General features: G+C 44.7%; 1 protein-coding gene across 1 annotated transcript in view; it reads left to right on the top strand.

Moving 5' to 3' along the window:
• Positions 1–23771, top strand: part of MYO3B (myosin IIIB) — a 1099693-nt gene that overhangs the window by 234530 nt on the left and 841392 nt on the right. Inside the window, exons 10-12 of the mRNA XM_069221545.1 lie at positions 13418–13544; positions 15775–15985; positions 20408–20555. Coding sequence (XP_069077646.1) covers positions 13418–13544; positions 15775–15985; positions 20408–20555 — 486 coding nt within the window. The remainder of the gene's footprint in view (positions 1–13417; positions 13545–15774; positions 15986–20407; positions 20556–23771) is intronic.

Raw genomic sequence — 23771 nt, forward strand, 5'->3', positions numbered from 1 at the left:
CAATTACCTCAAAAGCAATGTGAGATTGAGAGCAGCTGACTTTAGACACTGCTACGAAAGACTATAGGAGATGGAAGTGTTCTTCCATCCCTTCTGAGCTTCCAATTGATTTTTTAGATAACTTCGCCGATCTCTTATCTGTTTCTCATGTTGTACCACCAGTAAGTGAGCCTTCTGCCACTTTTTCTACCTTGTCTTCACTTTCTCCAGCGCAAGTCTTTCGCTTACTTAACCAAATCAAGTCAGGCTCTCCCCTGGATCCATGGCCTCCTAAAATGTTACAACTTGTGCTCAAAAGTATTTCTGTGCATCTTACAGACATCTTTAACCAGATGATCAGCATAGTGTTTCTCTACAGAATCTAAGCGTGCTTCCATTCTTCCTTTCTTAAAAAAGCGTAATCTTAATGATACTTACTCAACAATTAACGCCCTGTTTCGCATCTTCTGCTCCCTGCAAAAGTTGCTGAAAAAGCTATTAACACTGAATTAACAACTTTTATCGAGATTCATGGCCTATTAGACCCCACCCAGTTCGGTTTCAGAAGCCATCATAGTACCGAACAGGCTTTGATCATTGCATTGGAACAAATTAGACAAATTATCGGTGCAGGAAGTAATGCTGCCTTGATTTTATTAGATCTTTCGGCAGCATTTGATACGGTCAACCATGGTATTCTCTTACATTGTCTCGCCTCTACTGGAATTAGAGGGAGAGCTCTTACTCTTTTCAAATCTTTTCTCACAGATCGTTCTTGACAAATACAACTCATCCCCTTTTAACCTGCCCTATGGTGTCCCTCGGCACCTCGTTGAGCTTTACTCTTTTTTAATATCTGTTTGACCATTGGCTAAATTGATCTGTTCCTGTGGGTTTTCGATTGTGTCCTATGCCGACAACACTCAAACTGTGCTGTCCGTAGGCCATGATCCAGAAGACACCTCAAGTTGTTTTCATAATTGCATACTTCAGGTCAGTAGATAGCTGTCTCACAACTGTTTGAAACTTAATTCTAGCAAAATGGAGGTTCTGTTGTTTGGCAGTAAGGCATCCTTCTGGTTCCCAAGTTTCTAGCCATAGGAACTAGGATTGCTTCTTACCCCAGCCACCAAGGTTAAGAATTTAGTGATTGTTTTTGATAGTAGATTATCCTTTGATGGCCATATTAACTCTATCACTTCAGCTTCTTTCTATACTATGAAGCTTCTCAGGAAAAACTGTGATTTCGGCACTCATTTTGTCAAGAATTGATTATTGCAATGCCCTTTTTACAAAATATTCAAAAAAGATGCCTTAACAAAACACATACTTTACACAATTCTGTGGCCTGCCTTATTCTCCTCTTTCTCAAACACAAGTCGGTGTACTCTGCACTGACTCACCTCCACTGGCTTCCAGTCCATAAGCACATTGACTTCAAGGTGCTCGGTATTGCCTTGGACACATCTTAAAATAAAATGTTAGGATGCCTTGGGCCTGCCATCTTGTGGCACTATTTGAAGACATTCTGTGAGCCTGCTTCCATCATGAATACTCGTTTGGAACTTGTGCTGCACTTCAGTGTTCAATCACAGCATTCACAAAACGTCTTGAAAATTAGATAAACTTCAGAGTCCATTCCAAAGTTTAATTATTAACTCCTACTGCATAATGCCTTGTATGCCTTACCAGAGAATGGGCACTGAAGAGAAGCCTTTAGGTAAAATGTGTTCTTCGTTGAACTGTCTTACCATTTCCAGCATGCCTATGTACACCGTTGCATGAATTCCTGCTATATTCCGAAACCAGTTCCTATCCTTTTTCTACTCCAGAATTTCATTCTGCCCACTGATTGCTTCCTGGATCTTGAGTGCACTCCTTCAGGCAGAGAGTTTGAGGAGGGACTTTAACTGCTCTCACCTTTATTTTGCTGCAGCTAGTTGGCACAAATTCTAGGATCCACTCCCACTGTGTGGCTGTGAGCTGGATGAGGGATTTAAGACTGGCTTCAGCATTTAGTATTTGTGCTTCATCTGCCATTATTAGGAGTTTCTGCTGTCTTTTCCAGTTGCCTACACTACTCAACCCTTGAAATTCCGAGGACTCATGTTTCCTGCTACTTCTTTTAGCAGTGTCTTACTTTCCTGTGGCTATCCTGTGCAGCATTTTGTCTTATGTTCACCCTTGTTTCACTGTCTCAGTTTTCTTTCTGCCTATCTTTTCTATCCTCACATCCTGAATTCTGTGTTTTTCCTGCTGGGCTGAGCTGGCAGCATTTCCCTATTCTTCCTTGTTATGATTTACTGTTCAGACTCGCTTTTGAATACCTGTGTTATTCTATGTACTGGGAGGGCATTACTTGTTCCAGTGCTTTTTGGGTACAATCTCAAAGTCATTGTTCTAAATCCTAGTTCCATTTTCCCTGAACCAACAGGGCATGGCTTTTCCTAGTGCCTATTAAGTGCAGCCTGCTCTTTAACCCACTGCCTGATTTCTGAAGCCCTATTCATAATTGCTTGTTTTGGTTTTCTGTCTGTCTCCTTGCTGTCTTGTCTGTCCTGTATTCTGGTTATTCTCTTTAGTCTGGTTGTCTGTTCCATTCCAAACTCAGTCCACTAACGGTTGCTGTACATATACTTTTATAGAGTGGGTTTGAACTTGGTCTCCATTTTGATCAGGGAAGAGAAAGACTTCTGTTGTGTCTAGGTCCTTTGGAGGCTTACATAGTCTAAAGTCTATCTTCCATTCAGTATAGCAGTCACTCTAACACCATGCCCAAACTGTGAATTTGTTCTATGACTGTTGTTAAGAACAATCTGCTGGTGTCATTTTAAGGGGTATACCCTAAGTGTTAAAAAGTGGGTTGTTGATTGACTGGGGTGAGAGCCCTGGTCAAGCAGCAGCCACAACCATAATTAGAGTAAGGCAGAAGCAAACCCCAAATGTAACATGTGCTCATGCTCTGGTAGCTTGGCATGGAGCAGCCAGGCTCAACCTGTAGGCAATGTGTGAAGTATTTGTGCAACATTTCAGGCAGGAAAACGGTGAAAACTACTCACAAAAATGACCCCACACCATGTTAGAAAGATGGAACCTATTTAATAAATTAAACAAAACTAAAACAACATAAATCCAATTAGTAGGACTTGAGTTATGAATTTATAGAGAATAAACTGTAAACAGTGCTTTTAAGCAAGAAGCACCAACTGCTGAGGTGTCTAGTCCCACTGGACCGGGACAAAGTCAAACTTTCAGGTTAATCACGATGGAAAGCGGGTTATCTACAGGGACACATTTAGACACGCTGAACCCAAGTACCTTAAGTTCTGGTTGCAGAGTGTGCATGGGTCAGAAACACAGATGTGTTGCGCAGCCAGCGCAAGGCATCGGTTCTGAGGTGCGGCAAGGCTGTGGTCTACAATCCTGGACCATCGATGTTGAGGATCCTGTCAACGGTTCTTGCGATGAGAAGATCGGTGTCAAGGATGTGTGGTGCAGCCAAGACAATGCATTGGTTCTGATCCACCCAGTGGCGGCGATGCAGAGGTTCGGTGTCACTATCGAGGCTGCTGCAATGAGCGATGCAAGGACCTTGCTCCGGGGAAAGCACTGTGCAGGGGCAGTTCCAAGGGTGATGCTCGGTCTCAAGATGAGAAGATGTGAGCCTGTTGCTCCAGTTCAGACATACGTAGTAGAAGAGGCTCCAGTTGTGATTTATGCAACAGCAGCAGTGTGTTGGTTCTGCTCCAGCCGAAAACAAAAAATGCCTTGGTTCCGCTGGGGCAAATACCTCAGATCCACTTCCAAGGGTCCAGGCCTGGGGTGGTACAACTTGGCAGGACAGACTTACAGACAGCAGAGTCCAGGTGCAGAAGCAGAGTGGTGAAAAGCGTTTTGTGTCCCTTCTATTTCAGATCCAAGCTCCCATTGTTTGTGGCTGTCTAGGAGGAATACACAAAGCCCAACTGCCAACTACATCCAGTCATGTGATCAGAGATAGACTGCAGGCACCAAATGGCTAAGGCAAGAAAATACCAACTTTCCTAAAAATTGCATTTTTGGAATTACAAATTAAACTTCGACTTCACCATATGTTAGGATTTTATATTGTGATTCCAGAGACACCAAACACGAAGGGGCATCTCTTCCTTTTAAGAAGTTACACTTATAAGATGTAATAAAGCAACTCTAATGTTATATTATGGGAGAGATAGTCCTTGCAGTAATGAAAAACGAACTTACAATTTTTTCACGCACAGGACATGTAAAACTGAAAAGTATTGCACTCTGCCCTCTGGGTTGTCCAGTGCCTGCTCTAGCAGTGACATATGTATCATGGAGGAAGGGTTGGGCCTGGTAAAAGGTTTATTTTGCCAGGTCGACATGGCAGTGTAAACTGCACACACAGGCTGTGCAGGCACAGGCCTCAGACGTGTTTGAAAGGGCCTCTTAAGTGTATGGCACAATCAGCGCTACAGGTCCACTAGTAGCATTTAATTTTCAGGCCCTGGGCACATTTATTGCACTTTACTAATGACTTATAAGTAAATTAAATATATACCATTTGGGGCAATAAGCCGATATTACCATATATTAAGGAGTGAGCACATGCACTTTAGCACTAGTTAGCCAACAAAAATAGGTCCAGCAAAATGGAGCAGGAGAGGCAAAAAGTACCAGGGAAGACCTCCCGAAGGCTGACAGGTCTAACACTAAGCTACTAAGAGACCTCTTGTCATCTACAGTATATACCTTCTTTCACCAAACCCCATTCTTGTCTGTTTCTTGTCTCTCTCCTTGTCCCTGCTTACTACCATCTCCTGTCCTCTGTGGGTCTATGACCACAATTATAATTTGAGTAGCCTGGTATTTGTCTCTAATGTAGAATATTAGTGAACCGTAACAGTGACAGATTTGCATTGGATCGGCTTATGTCTTTGGGGTGAAAGTCAGCAATTAGACTGTGAATGCTTGCTTGTTTATACCATGTGACCTGAACACAGGTTTGCAGTTGACAAAGCTCAAGGATGAAAGGCTTTGTACATTTTTGTAAGCCAGTGTGATGTACAAAGTTCTGATTCAATGGCAAAACACAATGGCAAAACACAACAACTAGACTGAATAAATGAAATGAAGTTTAGATACAAGGTGGCATGCTTCAGGAAAGGTATTTATATAAATGGAAGGAACACCCACTAGCATTTTTTCAATGCACCCAAAAATAATTATTCTCATTAAAGCCTAGCACATAGCTATTCTGTATATCCCAGCACTTGAAAATTGGTCTCCCAAATATTGCTGCAATCACCAACACGGGAGCGGAAAACACAGCAAAATAGTGTGCAACTGATAAAGGAAAGTTCAAAGTCGATCTTACATTAAGACCCCTTTAGCCAGACACTGTTGAGGCATGGGAGGACTTCAGAGTTTGCCGAATTGTAGAAAATAACCACAATATTTGTTTGTTGATAGCAGAGATGGAAAGCCAAATGTCATTGTGTTTTTGATTAGTTGGGGTGAATGGTAGTCAACCACAAGTAAAAATGTCATGATTTTTGTTAAGTCCCAAGCATATTTCAGTATTTTGAAACTGAGCTCAGCCACTGGTAGCTATGGCCCAGAACAGACAGGCTTCACTTAAGAAAAATGTAGGAAGCTGGCTGTGTGTGTAATATATCAAAATGAGATATAGGCCCGGGTTAGGACATTGGCGGTCCAGGTCTGCCATGCTGGCGGTGGCGGTAACACCGCTGACGGCGTGGCGGTGCTGGACCACCAGATTATGACCACGGTGGTGAACAGGCTGCAAAGCAGCCAGTTCACCGCCTGTACCGCCAGGGTGGTCCACCATAGACTGCCAACGGTATTTGGAGCCTCCTTTTCCACCAGGGATTTTCTGGCAGCAACCCCCCAGGAAATCCCTGGCAGAATGATACTGGCAACAGGAATTTACATTCCTTTTGCCAGTATGCGACTCCTCCAGCACCCCCCACACACAGCCATGGTCCCCCCTAAGCGGATAGAGACTCCCCCACCCCCACACCATCCAAGCATGCACGCAGCACACACATACACTTGCACCCCCCCACAACCACCAGCATCCATTCACGCACTCACACAGACACTCACAATCACACATACACGCACACAAACACCACCCCCTCCAATCACACAAACACACTCCCCCATGCACACACACACCACTCATCACCCCTCTTCCCTATCGGACGGCCACTTACCCGTTCTCAGTGTTCACCCGGGAGGGGGTGGGATCCTTGGGGCCTGCTCCGCCGCCAGCGCCCTGTCACCACAACACCGCCACGCCTATTATCAACTCGTAATAGGCATGGTGGTGTTGTGATGACATGGCGGTGCAAGCGGAGCAGCCTCCACTCCACCGCCGACCGCCAGTATGGAGAGCGGAGAGCCACCAGCAGTCATAATATTGCAGTTGGATGACCACCATCCCTGGCGGTCTTGTGGCTGGCGGGACTTCGGCGGTCTACGTTATAGATCACCAAAGTCATAATGAGGGCCATAGAGTGCACAGAGTCCAGGGGTTCCCCAGAGGCTTGACAGAGGCAATAATAGATAATCCTAATGCTCTATTTGTGGTAGTGTGGTCGAGCAGGTAAGCTTATCAGAGGGTAGTGTTAAGCATTTATTGTACACACACAGACAATAAGAGAAACACACACTCAATGACTTAACTCAGACCAATAGGATTTTTCTATAGAAAAATATATTTTCTTAATTTTTTTCTAGAACCACACGATTTTGCAGGTAAGTAAATTAAATGAAAGATACTTTACATAGGTATAATCAGGTCTTAGAATGGAATCAACACTGTACACAGTTTTCCTTAAAATTGCAAAAAGCTATTTTAAAAGTGGACACTGCAATTTTCAACAGTACAGTGCAGTTTTGGAGGTAAGTAACCCACTTGCAGATTCAGTCTCTGGGGCATAGGTAGCCCACCGTTGGGGGTTCAAGATAACCCCAAACATCCAGCACCAGCAACACAGGGCACCAAACACGCACCCTCAGCGGCACAGGGGTGGCTGGGTGCAGGGTGCAAACAGGGCATCGGGTTGCCAATGGAACTCTATGGGGGGCCCCGGGGGTCACTTAGGCGCTGCAGGCAAGGCACAGGGGGGCTTCTCGGGCAAGCCACTGACTGGATAGGGAGGAGGGCTGCCTGCTGGTCACTGCTGCACTGGTGGTCGGTTTCTCTTGAGTCTGGAGGCTGCGGGTGCAGTGCCTCTCCAGGCGTCGGAAATCTTTGTCCCAGGCAGTCGTGGTCAGGGGGGTCCTCGGGATTCTCTCTGCAGGTGTCATTGTGGAGAGGTCAGCCCAGGGAGGACACTCGGTTGGAATCGCCTGGGGATCCTCTTGGATAGTTGGGCCACCTGAACACGCGCTGTGGGCATTGGGTGTAGAGTGGTTTGGACTCAAGCGTCTGGAGTGAAGTGGGAGTCCCTTGGAAGTAGTTTCCTCTTCTTCTTGTTGGACAGGTCCGCTGTCCACGGGACCTTCTTGGTCCTCAGTGAGGCAGGCAGTCCCTGGAGGTCTTTCAAGGGTCGCTGGTCCTGTAGAACGCATTGCTTTTCTTGTGCAGAGTCTTTGAAGCTGAAGATGGGCCGGTAGGGCAGGGGCAGAGTCTGTTGTTGTCTCCTTTTCTTCTCTGCTGGGTTTTCAGCTCAGCAGTACTACTTCTTTTCTTGAGGTCGTCAGGAATCTGACTAGCTTGGTTTAGGGAGCCCTTAAATACAAGATTTTGGGGTGTTTTAGAGTCAGGGTGTTACACCCTCCTTGTGCCCACTCCCTTTGGGGATAGGGGCACATTCCTATCCCTATTGGTCCTAATCCTCCAAAGCAAGATGGAAGATTCCTCAAGAGGGGGTCTTCAGCTCTGGACACCTTAGGCGTGGTCCTGGCTGAGTGGGTGACTCCTCCTTGTTTTTCCTAATTATCCCTCTGAACTTGCCGCCAAAAGTGGGTGCTTGTCCGGGAGGGCACGCATCTCCACTAGCTGGAGTGCCCTGGGGCACTGTAACACGAGGCCTGAGCCTTTGAGGCTCACCGCCAGGTGTTACAGTTCCTGTAGGGGGGAGGTGTGAAGCACTTCCACCCATAGCAGGCTTTGTTTCTGGCCTCAGAGGGCACAAAGGCCCTCACCCCATGAGGTCAGAAACTTGTCTCTCAGTGGCAGGCTGGCCTAGACCAGTCAGTCCTACACTAGAGGATTGGGTAAAATACAGGGGGCATCTCTAAGATGCCCTCTGTGTGCATTTTTGTAAATAAATCCCACACTGGCATCAGTGGGGGTTTATTGCGCTGAAAAGTTTGATACCAAACTTCCCGGTATTCAGTGTAGCTATTATGGAACTGTGGAGTTTGTTTGGACAAACTCCCAGACCATATACTTAAAACGGCCACACTGTACTTACAATGTCTAAGTATGGACTTAGACACAGTAGCGGCATACTGCTCATGCAGCTATGCCCTCACCTGTGGAATAGTACACCCTGCCTTAGGGCTGTAAGGCATGCTAGAAGGGTGACTTACCTATGCCACAGGTAGTGTTTTGTGGGCATGGACCCCGAAGGGGATGCAATGTCGACTTTCCCTTTTTCTCCCCACCAACACACACAGGGGGTCATTACAACTTTGGCGGGCGGCGGAGGCCGCCCGCCAAAGTTACCCCGTCGAAAGACCGCACCGCCCAAAAGGGCGCCCGCCGGCCCAGCGGGAAAGACCCTGCAACAATGAAGCCGGCGGAGTTGCAGGGGTGCGACGGGTGCAGTAGCACCTGTCGCGATTTTCACTGTCTGCTAAGCAGACAGTGAAAATCCTAATGGGGCCCTGTTAGGGGGCCCCTGCACTGCACATGCCAGTGGCATGGGCAGTGCAGGGGCCCCAAGGGGCCCCACGACACCCGTTCCCGCCATCCTGTTCCTGGCGGTAAAAACCGCCAGGAACAGGATGGCGGGAAGGGGGTCGGAATCCCCATGGCAGCGCTGCAAGCAGCGCCGCCATGGAGGATTCCCCCAGCCGGGGGAAATCCGGCGGTAAACCGCCGGACCCGGCTGGGCGACCGCGGCTGTCGGAATACTGAATGAAGCACCGCCAGCCTGTTGGCGGTGCTTCAGCCGGCCTCCACCCTGGTGGTCATAGACCGCCAGGGTTGGAATGAGGCCCACAGTCTCCAATGGCAGTGAGCATGTGTTAGGTGAGGTGTCCCTTAGGATGGCACAACATTTGCTGCAGCCCTTAGTGACCCTCCCTGGGCACAGGGCCCTTGGTACCACTGGTACCTTTTGCAAGGTACTTTTCTGTGTGCCAGAGGTGTGCCAATTGTGGAAACAATGGTACCTTTTTAGGGGAAGAACACTGGAACACTGGTGCTGGGGCCTGATTAGTAGCACACTCTCAGTCATGTCAGCATCAATATCAGGCAAGAAGTGGGGGGGGGAGTTTAACTGCAACTCGTGCCAGTTTCCTACAAACATGTATAAAGCATTTAGAGGCATCAAAACAGTTAGAAAGTCAAAATCAAAATGCAATAAAAATCCCACTCCAATTTGTAAAAAATAGAGACTACTTTAATTAACAAAATGACACCAAAACCATAAAAACTCCAGTAAGGCAAGCTGGAGATGTGGATTTTTCAAATTTAAGTTTAAAAATAGCACCAAAAAGCATAAAGCTTTAGGCACCAACTGCGGTCATCTGGTTGCACTTTTGCCTTAGTGCGATTGAAGGCTGACTGAGATGGAGTGTGGGTCGAACACAGAAAGCAGGTTTGTCCAGGTGAGATGTTCTACCTTCTGACTTAGTCTCTGAAATAAAAAAAATCCTCAGTTGGGCAAAGCAGCAGGCTGTGGCCAAGAAAGACTCCGCAGAGGCTGCATAGATTTTGTATGAGGTCCCAGTAAAACTGTTGATTTTTAGCTGGAAAGCTCTAAGGAGGAGAAATTCAAAATTGGCTTCCATTGAAGGTCCAGCGTTGCTCAGATACTTATGGCACCTACACCTGGTGAAGATTTCAGTTTTCAGACATAGGGTCTGATTTAAATCTTGGCATCGAAGGCGGACCCAAGAAGACCGTAAAGTCGACGGTGTTCTGCACACCGTATTTAGATGTTACAGCTCTGCAAATAGAACGCTGGCATTGGATTGCTGACAGAAGGAGATGACAGCAGGACCCAATGGACTTTGTATAATGGCAGTGGCTATGGAATAGAGGTAAGTCTCACACACACACTCTGCCTTAACCAAATGTGTCCCTTTGCACTACACACTATACAACACACCACATGCACATCATCATCCTTTACAATTCCCTGCACAACACCACCCGTACATTCCGAAAATACACATTGGCATGCATCCATGACACAACACACACACACACACACCATTAACACTGCACTCACACACAACACAACTACGACAACCAACACAACTACATAATCAGCTTCACAAACACACTCACACACACGTAGAACTTCACACATCATGACATAATCCACCACACAATAACCACATGCACCTGAAAGTGTCACATGGCAACACAACATACACAACAGCATCGATCTCACATGCAAGTGACACACATACAGACACAACCACATCCCAACCAGCCAATCAACACACACACACACACACACATACACACACATACATGTACTGACTCACACACACAACTTGCAGCACAGCATGACAGGTACAAGTCTCTTGGCAATGTGCACACATGGACACAGTTGACAAGTGTGAATGTACCATCATTGTGGTGCCAATGAATACAGGCACCATAATGACAGATGTGTATGTCTGCAATATGTGCTGTGTAACAGTGTGTCTCTGTCCGTGTCTGACCCACTTGTGTCCTCAACATATACGTGCCACAGTGATTGGAAAAAATACTGACCTGTATAGGCCTGCAGTGGTCCTGACCTCCCGTGCAGTGACCACCCAATGTACCCTGGCAATGTGATATCCCTACCTTCATGTCTGGCGCTGGGGGAGGGATTGTTCTCCGTGTGTTGGCTGCAGCACTGATAGAAGGTGTTGTCCTGTCAAAAATGGGGGGGAGGTGATGTTTTGCTTTCCTTATCTTGGGACCGAGCTGACAAAACTTATCTGGAATGCACTTCTTAGTTTAAAGAAGACATTTATTATTATTACTTCACCACGAGGTTCCTGAGAGACGAGATTAGTAGGTTGGAAGCACACGTTTAAAAGTAGTCACAGCAATGAAAGGAAAAATATATCAAAGTACTTCTCAATTGCAATGTACACAGCAAATACATGTGATTATATTATAGCTTAACTTCAAAGCAAAGAATAAAAGTCAAAATTCATCACTGTAGGGCCTATCACTGCTCGTCATCTTTTTCATGCCTGCAAGTTGATGACTCCTGTTCAACTGCGAGAAAGAGATTTTCCACCCAAACGGGAGGTCAGGCAGCTGACGTCCACTCCTGACTGAAGTCTTGGAAAATTCCCCCGCTGCTGCCCAGGGACACCCCTTTTAATGAAAACGCCTGCTAACAAGCCCTTTCCTCTAAAACCTGCTGGCTACTATACATCAGAGTGGGAAAAGAACAAGCTTTGGAGAGTGGCCAAGTCTCCAAAGCTTACTCGTTCCCAGGGCTGAGAAGAGGGAAAAGCACAAAATATACACTCTCTTATCACGCTAGGGCTCGGTGAGAATTTGAAATACGAAAAACACAGCTTGGTCTACCATGTGGAAAAACACAGCTCATCTGCAATGTCGAACTCCACGATAACGCCCATAGGCAGCTAAACTGAATACAGAATGTAATGTCTAATGCCACGTTAAAGCCAATAGGCAGCTAACCTAAATACAAAATGTAATGTGCTACTGGAGAACATTGAACAACTAATATGCACAGTGGTGAAACACAAAGTCAGTGGTCAAACACAATTAATGGCATAACAGGTGAGCGGTATGGAATGGGGAAAAAAGGTGTGTTTTCACCCTCCCCCACAATCTGCCAACTCAGACATGGAGGTCTGATCACCACTTTTTTCTTGGTGGTAAGGCACATCCAAATCTGCACAGTGGGAAGCGTTGCTAGGGTCCCACTGGCATCCACTTATCCCTCTCTGCTCCAATGTGGGCTTTCGTACTATGGGACCACCAACATCTAAACACGGCGGGTGGACCGTCATGCCGGCGGACGGGTTTCCTATTGAAAAGTCAAGGGCAGGACTGCTACCGCCAACATCTAAATCAGGCCCATAGTTTTATTTTGGACCTCAGATTCCTCCGCAGGGCAGGCTGCATGCTGTAGCCAAACAGGGCTCCTTAAAGTGAGGTATCGCTGAAACAGATTTGCTGCTGTGGAAAATCTCAGAAAGGGAGTAACCTGAATCTTTTGCCCAGCGGCAACCCACCTTCACAAGATTGACTTGGCAGATTTGTCCCAGGCCACCAGCGGTCTTTGGAGCTAAAAACTTTCTAAGTCCCAGGTTCTTCAGGATATTAAGAGGAGTAAACGTTAACACAGCCAAGGGTCCAGGGACCTCAGGAACATCACTTGGGGTTCATGACTCACTACAGCACGAGCCATCAGCTGACACCAGAGCAAGTTTAGTTGAAACTGATCAGCTGGACTCTTTAGGAAAAGGCTTCCAGCCGCTTGTTCTCTCACAGTAGGAGTTCCTGTGTGCTGTACAGCAAATGATCCTACAGTTCCTCTCTCTCCCTAAAACCAAGACGATAAAACCTTTCTCCCCCTGTGCAGAGCTTTAATGCCCATCCCAGAGGTGTGGCCAGGCAATGAACAACCCCTCCCCCATGGTTACTCAAAACCAGTTTTGGGGGCAGCTCCCTTCACACTGAGATTGGTGCCTGGCTGACTAGAAGGATGAAGTAGGCCCAGGTGTTAGCTACATCTGACTGCGACAAAGTAGGCATCTTTGAAGGTAATTAAGTTCCTTGGCACAGTCCAGATGGTCATCCTGCCAAAGGAACAGACACCTCCCTACACCCAAGGCCTTTGTTTGAGTTCTGGGAGCAAGTTCAAACTTCATCAAGTGGCATACCTAGCTCCTGGTTGACAGTTGGAAGCTTTTGCTAATGGGCTTCTAGAGGCTTTAGGCAGGGAAAGGGTGACTTTCTAAAAGTCCCTTTGCTAAAATATTTCTTACAAATCTGACTTTACTAGTGAATTGGGCATGTAATAAATATTGTAAAAAGTCAAGGACTTAATTTTGTAGCTGTTTACTAGGTGGGGATAGCATTATTAAATGTAATATTGTATCTGAATTCTTTTGTATGGAACAGCTAACCCAGCTACAGTGAAAATATATTTTGGGGCTCTGTCACTGTAAGAACATAGTTAACTTTAAACTTGTACATGTCCTACTTTTAAACACCATGGCTGGTTCTTGTGTTTATTTACAGGAAGTGAATTCTGTCTACCAAATCTTGGCTGGGATTCTCAACATTGGAAACATTGAGTTTACTGCCATTGCTTCCCAACATCAAACAGACAAAAGTGAAGTGCCTGATGCAGAAGCTTTAGAAAATGGTAAAAAGAATCCACATATTTCCAGTGCAACATTTCCATCTTGATTACTAGTCTTCCTGGACCTAGTGAAGGAATATGATTGACAAAAGACATGCTTAAAATGAAACATGGATTATTATATCATGTAAACTATACTATATTATGTTAATCTTTGTATGTTATGTTATGGCATGGCATGAAACTGTATGATATCGTATCAGTATATATAGAATATTTTATCTTATTTCATGGTGTTGTATGTGTTCTGGTTGGCTTCCAATGCACAAGTGAAGTAAAGATCTGGGGAGACATTTTGTTAGATAAACTACCTTAACCAGAGTTTTTATTTCACTGTTGGTGGAGACGGAGTTGTTATTTCAATGTTGATGAAGATGGATGAATGTTTCCCTAAGGAGAACAAACAAGAAAACAACAGGGATAACTTTCAAAAACATGTTAGCTGTGATTTTAATTACATTTTGGGCTGGAAAAACAGAGTTGGCAGAAATTCATATAGAGTTCTGAAAACGCTTTGCATGTTTCACCTTGGTAATTCTAAATGAAGCTCTTGTTTCTTCTGAATGGTAACTACCTCCAGTGTCCCTTAGAGTGACCTAACCAGGCATAGTTAAGTGTAATTCTAGGGAAGGAGTGCTATAGCACCAGCAAGGACTGAAAGATAAATATACACTAGGCAAGGCCTGCTTGGGAGACCCTTTTCCCCATGTGTTTGCTGGAGACCAACAATGTCTGAGATACTTGCTGCTTTCATTCCTTTGCTCTTGACCTTAATTTTTTTGATCAGTGCAACAGAAAGACTCCACCAGAGAATGTGCAGAGAATATGCCTTGCAGCCTTCACTTTAAGACACATAATTGTGGTGATACCCTTGACTCCGGTCTCAGTAGTGACTACAATTGTGACAAAGAAAATTAAATAAAAACAGTACAAGAGCATGCCTGAGAGTGTTGGAGTCTGGCATTAAATATAAAAAGGTCTGCCTTCAACCAAACTGACATTTGAGAACAGTGGTTTCCACTTGGCAGAGCACCCATTCCATCGCCAAGCATGTCGTTTAGCTGAAAAGTCCCACAGTTGTCACTGGGGGAGAATAGAAAGGAAAGGGACAAAACATATGGGTGCAGCGGCCTGCCTCACTCTGCTCTCCACCAGTGATGCAACAGAGATTATGGCCATCTGAATAGAAATACCATGAATTGTTAGGTAGTAGAACTTGCTTGAATTCCCCCCACCCACCACCTTCAGCAAGAACTGTGCCCTCCATGAATTTAGCCTGAAAGCTATGCCTCCCTCTTCTCTCTCACAGAGGTGAGAGCTCAATTAAAAACTGCCTGCACCACTCATAAAGCTCTTCACTCCTCTTTATTCACTTGCCTCTACAAGAAACTGAAAATCTTAGGTGCTGACCTAGATTCAAGAAACACTCAATTGCTGCTCCTCTAACCCCACACCTTTAAGCACAAGTGATACATTAACCAATCCTTCTCCGGAAGCGCAACACAACTCTGAAGCTTCCTCCCACTGTGCCTCCAGCTGAATATGTCCTCTCACCTTCAAAAAAGGCCTCAAAGCTCTCCTCTGAACGACACCTGTAATAATCTGCGTCCTCCTCCATTCGCACCCTCCAATCGTATCTCTACCTCAACCTGCATGAACTATTGATGATCCTCACGAAGTACTGTCCCACCTGCTTTTCATTGATATGTTTTGCTATGAATATGTGTAAAGGGTTCTACCTCCCAGAAGAGGCTAACCCGGCATTCACTCCACCTTTAATGTACATGTATATGTTCTATTTGTTATTGATATGCTCTGGCTTTATTATGAAACACTGTGATGCCCCTGGGACATATAAATAAAATAAATCCCCCTGCCCATCTCGAAGGCCTATTAAGGTGTGAAAAGAAGTATAGCAACTTTGTGATGTGGCCCTTTTACCAAAAGGTATCATGATGCATTTATGTCAGACAGTTTTTCCAGTCTTTCATATTTCACATTCTAACAGATAAATGCATAGTAAGCCGAGCCTTATCTGTATGCTTTGAAGTATCCTGACCCATATGTTGATTAATGTCACCGACATTTCCTAGAATCCAATGGGCATTCATTGTATCATGTTGTTATGGTGAATGCCCAAGCTCTCAACTCCCATGTGTGTGATTGCCACATTGAGGAACTACTACTTGAAGTTTTGAGGGTTTGCCCTGAGTTTTTTTGATCTGTTTTTTAGCTGCAACTCAGCTCAGCATTGGTGCAGAAGAACTCCAGGAAGCTCTCACTTCACACTGTGTGGTAACACGAGGGGAGACTATCATACGGACTAACACTGTGGACAAAGCAGCCGACGTGCGAGACGCCATGTCAAAGGCACTCTATGGACGACTTTTCAGCTGGATTGTAAATCGCATCAACACACTTCTTCAGCCAGATAAAAATATATGGTAAGTTCCACATAATGGCATGTCGTCAAATGGAGTTGTATCTTGTCATGTAGTTTCTCACACTGCACAGTTAATGCAACAGTTTACATGGTAAGATTCAATCAATCAATCAATCACGGAATTTGTAAAGCGCACTACTCACCCGTGAGGGTCTCGAGGCGCTGAGAGGGGGCTGCTACTGCTCGAACAGCCATTACTTGAGATGTCTCCTGAAGGTAAGGAGGTCTTGGTCTGATGCAGGTGGGTGGGAAGAGTGTTTCACGTCCTAACGGCAAGGTGTGAGAACGATCTGCTGCTGGTGGTTCTGCCGATGCATGGGACAGTGGCGAGGGCAAGGTCAGCGGAGCGAAGCTGTCGGGTCGGGGTGTAGAAGGAGAGCCGTCTTTTTGAGGTATTCTGGTCCGGTGTTGTGCAGTGACTTGTGAGAGTGGGTGAGGAGTTTGAAGGTGATTCTCTTGTTGAAGGGGAGCCAATGTAGGTCTCTCAGGTGGGCTGTGATGTGGCAGTGGTGGGGGATGTCCAGGATGAGGCGTGCAAAGGCGGTCTGGATGCGTTGCAGTCTTTTCTGGAGTTTGGCTGTGGTTCCTTTGTAGAGGGCATTGCAGTAGTTCAGTTTGCTGCTTACGAGGGCTTGGGTGACTGTTCTTCTGGTTTCAGTGGGGATCCATTTGTAGATCTTCTGAAGCATGCGGAGGGTGTTGAAGCAGGAGGAGGAGATGGTGTTGGCTTGCTGGGTTATACATAGTGAAGATTCCAGGATGAATCCCAGGTTGCGTGCATGGTCGGTGGGTGTAGGTGCTGTTCCTAGTGTGGGAGGCCACCAGGAGTCATCCCATGTGGAGGGGTGGAGCCAAAGATGAGGACCTCAGTCTTGTCGAAATTCAGTTTCATGCAGCTGTTCTTCATCCATTTGGTGATTGCCTTCATTATTTTGTGGAGGTTGGTCTTGGTGAGGGAGAGGATCAGCTGGGTGTCATCTGCATATGAGATGATGTTGAGGTTGTGAGATCGGGCGATGTTAGCACATTTTATTTAAAAAAATAGATAATGTGTGGTAATGTATGGGCTAAAATGATGAAGTACCTTCGAATCTGAAGTATTATTGTACTCTCTCGGATTGTGTAGCTGCTATATAAGAATATTTGTGCCACAAAAACTATTTTGCTTTGCAAAATGGTCAACAAAGGTAAAATAAAAACAACAGGGAATGAGAGACGTTGTATGTTGTGTCTAAGTGAGAATGAGTGAACATAGGACAGATTAAAAATTCTCTTCACTTTTTCTTAAGCTACAGTAAGACAGAGCTCTGATATTCAATGAAGTTAAATTGCTGTCCGGTGGTGATCTCACCCCTATAAGCTTCCATATTATTGACTTGAGAAATGTATATTTATATTGCGTGACTTATCACCCATGAGGGCCTGAGGGCGCTGTCCATGGGCACAGGGAGATTAAGTGATTTGCTCAGAATCACAGAACGTTGCGCCAATGCCAATGCTTAAACCCGAATATCTACTTCCCAAGGCAGTGACTCTGACCGCTGTGGTACATCCTTTCCAAGGAATGTGGAAGATTCCATCTACCTTCGAGGTGGAGTAAAGGAATCTAGTGGGTGAGAAAAGTAGAGTCCTAGTTACAGGTGATCAAGAATGGGTCTGTAACCCTGAGATATGTAAGAAAGTGAGAGGATAAGTTGATGAACCAGTTGTTGGGAACCTTGGAATGGATCGGACAAGGCTGTGTTTCTTATAAGGGGAACACATCCAGCATGCAATTCAGTTCCTTTAGAGATAATTAGGAAAATGAAAGGAAATCCCCCACTCCCTGCTTAATTTGTTCCAGTGGTTCCAGGTGGTGGGTACAAGCACTCATTATTGGGGACCTGGCTTTATTTTTCATCATCAGACTTTGACCCAGGGCAGGAAAGAGAAAGGCAGAAAAGAAAGAATGAAATGGGAGGGTGGGAAAACATTGACCAATGGGGAATGAATGTATGAAAAACAAGCTGCTAGAGTGAGCTAAGGAGACAGGAAGAACAGGGTAATGAAAGAAAAGGGTATGAGGTGGGATCAGAACTAGGCAGCCTTGGACTGATTAAGATGCATGAAAGTAGAAATATGACAAGGTGAACAGATGGTAAAGTTGGCAGTGCTAATGCGCTATGCCTAAAAACTGTAGTGACAGACCATGACGAACCCAGATCTGCATCCACTCCTATGGACTCTCTTTGCTTGACATTTTTATGTTTGATGAAAGCAATGTATTGGTTTTCTTAGAAAGAAGTCTATCTGTTCTACATTAGACCCCTCCATAGTCGTCCTCTTGACCCTTGTTCTATTGAAATTCAGCCCAGGCTTAACTCTTCCCTCATCTAGAAAAAGTAGATACTAAGCAGACAAATGTACATATTCCTTATGTATTTTTACAAGGCTCAGAGGAAGAACATGTCAGATGTTGTGTACATAACGACCCATGTTTACTTCTCATAAAGAAAGAAGGATAAGGATGCATTTCAAAACGAGAGAGTCTCCACACTGTGGGTTCACAGACACCACATTACACTCACACATCTCCTCTTCATCCACACCTAACCTCTTAATACTTAAGCATCCTAACCCTCACTCCTTTTCTCTTCAAATTCATGCATAGGCACATCAAAACAACACTCCAATAGCCCTATATCATACACTACCATATAATCCACGACAGGGACACTCTTCTTTCCATAGAACGCCCACTTAGTAATGTGCTACCTGTCCACAAATACGTTCGGTTCCTCCTCTGGTGTTTGAAGAGCTGTATACATACAATTCCAGTACAATACATTCCTTGTCAAAAACTGTAAAAATATATGAGTTAATCAATATGGCTGATATGTTTTCTTGTCCCCCACCCTTGTTCATTCAACCATTTTCTTATGACCTAGCCTTACTCCAGGCCTGCAAACTCCAATTTCCTAGATAATGTACCTCAATAATTGAATAATTTGGCAGCTCGACTTCAGTGACACTCATGCAGTTTGACCTTGAGATCCAGAACAAATCAGAAGCATTAATTGTACCTCACACATTATCTTAACTCCTAGTTCACGCTACATGGTAGTCAACAAAGGGCCACCACATTAAAAATGTTGAAGGAAGCAGTAGGTTTGGCAAATGATCATTGGAAATACACTGAAACCCATGATACAAGAAAAAATGTCACTAGCAGTCAGAGGCAGATATTAACCTTTTGAATACTCTCTATGGTCGTAAATGTGTCTTACTACACATTCTACCTTGCATGCCCGCTCGGTGTCTACCTATTGAATGATTACTTAATGTTCTGCAAAAACAATTTTTCCAAAGGAGAAGAAAGGTTTTCCTTTAACTGGCCAACACATCTAATGTGCACCCTGAATATCAAAAGCAGGATATTGATGGCACAGAACCTCAAGGACAAAATATAGCAACAGAAATATCGAAAGGTAAGTATAGATTTTCTATACCTAAATCCACATATGTGTACCTTGGCAATTTATATATATCTCTTCAAGGCACATGGAAGTAGAATTAGGAATATTGAATCTACACTTTCCAATATGCAATTACCTTTTGATATTTTCTTCCTCTTCTGCCCACCATATTCTTCTAGGTCGATATTCTGTGGGTGGGTATTCAGTAGTAGAACCAACATACCATGACCACTTGCTGTTTCCCTTCTAATTCTAAAACCCCTATGTCTCAGCTACCTTCTCTCTGAATTGCACCTTTGATGGGGAACTGTACTAGTGCCTTTAACATTCTGAACTGAAAAACAACTAGACATTTTTCATCGGAGGAAGGGTAACTCAAGCACGCAGTGAAATGTGGGCAGAGAGCCGATATGCCGCTTGAAGTGACGCATATAGTTGTGTTGGTAGGTAATAACCTAAGAGCTAGATGGATTGGGCTTAGAGACCCGATATGCCAAGTGGAGGTTGATATATTACAAACACATTATGAAGTTTATTTGATAACATGCAAGGGATCCAAATAAATATTAATTAATGTTTTCAATCGATATTTTGGAGCCTAAGAATGTACACCGAATCTAATTGTATGCCATTTTAGACATGTAACCGGAACATGCATTTTCTTGAGTTTTTTAACTTGTAATTAGAACGGTAAAATATCCTACTGTATCCTTATAGTCAGGGTAACCACGTCACTCCATGATATTTTGAACACTGTTTCTGTTCTTGGGCTTTTCAGGTGTGTACGTCAAACTAGTTGTTCCCAGAATGCGTTAGGTTGCGGTAGGTTATCATGGGAAAAGCCCAGGATTGGAAGCAGAGTTTATAATGATATAGAGTGAGGTGGTCACCATACACCCACTTAACACACAATGAAGAATATGCAATGAAACCCCTTTTCACATTCGACTCTTTCTTTGTTGTGTTAGCAATGACGAGAATGGAATGAACGTGGGCATCCTGGACATTTTTGGATTTGAAAACTTTAAGAAAAACTCTTTTGAACAGCTTTGTATTAACATCGCCAACGAACAGATCCAGTTTTATTTCAATCAACACATTTTTGCGCTGGAGCAGGTAAGATAAAACAGAGTTTTGAGAGACTGTTCAATTGACGATTGTATATTTTTTTAGAATGTTTCATCTAGATTTCTTTCAAGGTATTGTTTTTGAATTAGCACAGTTTTGTTCTGGTTCGCAAACTCTGGTATCTTATAAAGAGCTATAGCTCGCTGTTGAGGGCTATATGAGTTGCTAAATGCCCTGAACCCGAGTTATAATCTCGAGCTGTGGGTAAGGATCCATAACTTTGGAAAGGCCTTTAACAGAAGTTACAGCTGGAGATAGAGGGGCTTTGAGAATTTTCCTCAACTGAGAGTGCAGGGTATATTAAAAAGGGAGAAACCAAAGAGCAATCAATCTAATGTTGGTGAATAAGACCTGTACCAGCCTTTATTGGCATTTAGCCACTCAGTTTTCTTCAGTGGCGCTCTCAACATTCCAATGTTTTATTGGAGGATGGATCGTGTTTCAAGGCTTCTTGCCTGTCGTAATTAGACAGCTCACCGGCAAACTGTATTTGATGGTCCCCCAAGCATGCTTTGATGCAGAGGTCCTGTAGCATTACTGTAAAGGAGACTGATGATTATACCTATTTTAATGACAACAATGCGATATTACCTAAAGAAATAATTTAAGAAAGGGATATATTTTAGTTGTGACTTAGAATGTTACGATACAGCCAATAAAGTCCCGGGGACAAAAACGTTACTCGCTGTTCGCTTTTCAAAAGTGTAAGCTATGTTTTTTCTTTGAGGAATGTATGTGATGGCACTAGCCACACACCTAGCTGTTCAGATGTTTGCTCCATCCGGGCTGACGTACCAGGACCCTGAAACCAGTACCAGGTACACCACTTTTGCATTTGACTCCAAGTATAGCAGGTCGAGTAGTCTAAGGCTTACTCAGCAGTTTACAAAGTACCTTCAAATATTTTGATGAGTGCTTCAACCTAGTAATAAAAATACTATATTCTCCCACAATTGTGCAAAATATACTGTACAAAACAATAGAGCATAATAATTGTTTGTAATACAATATTGTGGGAAGAAGACACATCAGCCTCACAGTGTAATAGGTGTTTTTCTTGAGCAGGATAGTCAATTCATATGCTTTCTGTGCTACCTTGTTCTTTCTTTTCAATGGTGCATTACTTGACAGGACTGTTTACCTCATGATGCAGTACAAGGATACCAGTAGGAGGGGCATACTGCTTTCCTCTAGCCATCTGATCACAAACCCTTCTTTCACCCATTTGCACTTGTGCTCCTCCACTCCTGCAGGCTAGCATGTCAGTGTCCCCAGGCAGATTCACACAGCACTGTCACAGGCGAAACAAAACCTCCCACCCAATAAAGAGTAGAATCAACCTAGATATCCACTGAGTAAGGAGGGTGCTTCACCCACCAATAGCTTGGGAATTTGTTGGTGGTTTGGGAATCTGTGGGGCACGAAAGTTGACACATGGAGCCTGAATTTCAGGATTCCTGGGCTGCAGTGCTGAATGAGTGGAACATTACACCAGTGCAGCCCATACCACCACACTCAATACTTTTGATGACAGAAAAAAGCACGAGGTATGGCTGCAGTCCAACAAATACTTTGGGAAGCTGGGGATTCCTCTTGGTGGCAGGTTGTCCCTGCACTCACTGAACTCCTTACTTGGTTAACTATTAGTGTCAGTTCAATTCAGCAACCCCAATAACTCTTCCACACCATGGAGGATGGTGAAAAGCCTCTCAAGGCCCAACTCGGGTTAGCCGGGCAGGTGCTTCTGCAGCCAGGGGTGCAGGGAGTGGAGAAGTGTGGCTCAATGGTTAGAGCAGCAGACCCTGATGCAGAAATCTGGCCCGGGACCAGGGTTCAATTCCTGCCTCGGTGGGTCTTGGGCTCAATTTCCTCAGACCTAATAATTCTCGCATCGGTGCCTAATCTAATTCATGGGTCCCACTCTGTAACTCTGGGCAATAGCTTGCTTAATCTCCACAACAGTGCTGGGATGCCTGGCTTCACCTTGGAGGTTGCCCAGGAGTGGGCACCTCACAGGGAAAAGCCAGGAGGGGTTCCACAGTGGTATGCGTACAGCACCTTGAGACCCTAGCGGGTGAGTACTGTCCTATACAAGTACAGAGTTTACAGGGCTCACTGCAGCTTCTTGCAGTGCCATTCTCCCCTCAGTATCTTTCAGTGCAGCTCTCCCTTGCACTTTCTTGTGTGGTCTCTCTTCTCTCCAGGACGTTCCTTCACCAGACAATCTCTTCTTGGAAATCTCCAACTGCAGGGATACCTCAAACACCCCTCTAAGTAGCAAGGCAGGCTCCCCATCCAAGGGAGATCATCAGCACATCCAGCAGAAAATGTCAGTCTTGTCAGTTAATATCTGTTTATTTGACTGCAAAGCTGGCTGTCAATGATACCAGCCCTGGATCTCAGAAGTTTCCCCAACATGTTGTGGAATTTTGCAAGCTCAGGTCCTGACTTGAAGTCTCAGTCCACTTCTTTTACTTATATTTGCATACAGGGTTTGTGTATTGTCGTAGCAGATTTCTAGGGCTAGTTTGAAGTGGTACTGTAACGTTGTGTTTCATCACCATACAGACCAGCAATAGTCTTTGTCTTGAAGTGACACCTTGAAGGAGAAGTTGAACTAGAAATGTCTTAGTCAGAGAAACCCAAAACACGGGCCGAAATGGAACATGTTACACCCATCAGTCTTTTGGAAACAGCACTTCCAGAAAAATAAAAGGGCAGTTCTGGGTCAAAGACTAGCTACACTTCTAAAGATACCTATGTCACCTGCTCCCTCCTCCTATACTGCCTATTAATCACATGTGGTTGAAAATTGAAGGGGACAAAAGACAGGACGTAATGGTTGCTCCTCGTGAACATCTAGAGAGGCCAATGTATCACTCATTCCATGCCTGGGAACTTCCCCAAGCTTCAGAAATGTCAGCAAAATACATACCTAGTTTGGTTGGCTACCTCCAACATACAATCTGTACTGCTTGTTGATAGTGAAGATGTAAAATGATTTTCACAGTGCCCACAGTGGTTCATCACACACACATACACACACACCCCTCATTGCTCACATATGGTGCACAATATGTTGCTCTGGGTCTTGTTCTGTAATGTAGTGGTCCTGAGTGTGCATGCATGCTCATTAGGATCTGAGATGCCAATAAAAAATTGTCCCATTTTGTAGACAAATGAAAACTCTGCTTTTCAGCTCCC

This window comes from Pleurodeles waltl, chromosome 3_1, assembly GCF_031143425.1.
Source record: "Pleurodeles waltl isolate 20211129_DDA chromosome 3_1, aPleWal1.hap1.20221129, whole genome shotgun sequence".
In the NCBI taxonomy this organism is placed as follows: domain Eukaryota; kingdom Metazoa; phylum Chordata; class Amphibia; order Caudata; family Salamandridae; genus Pleurodeles; species Pleurodeles waltl.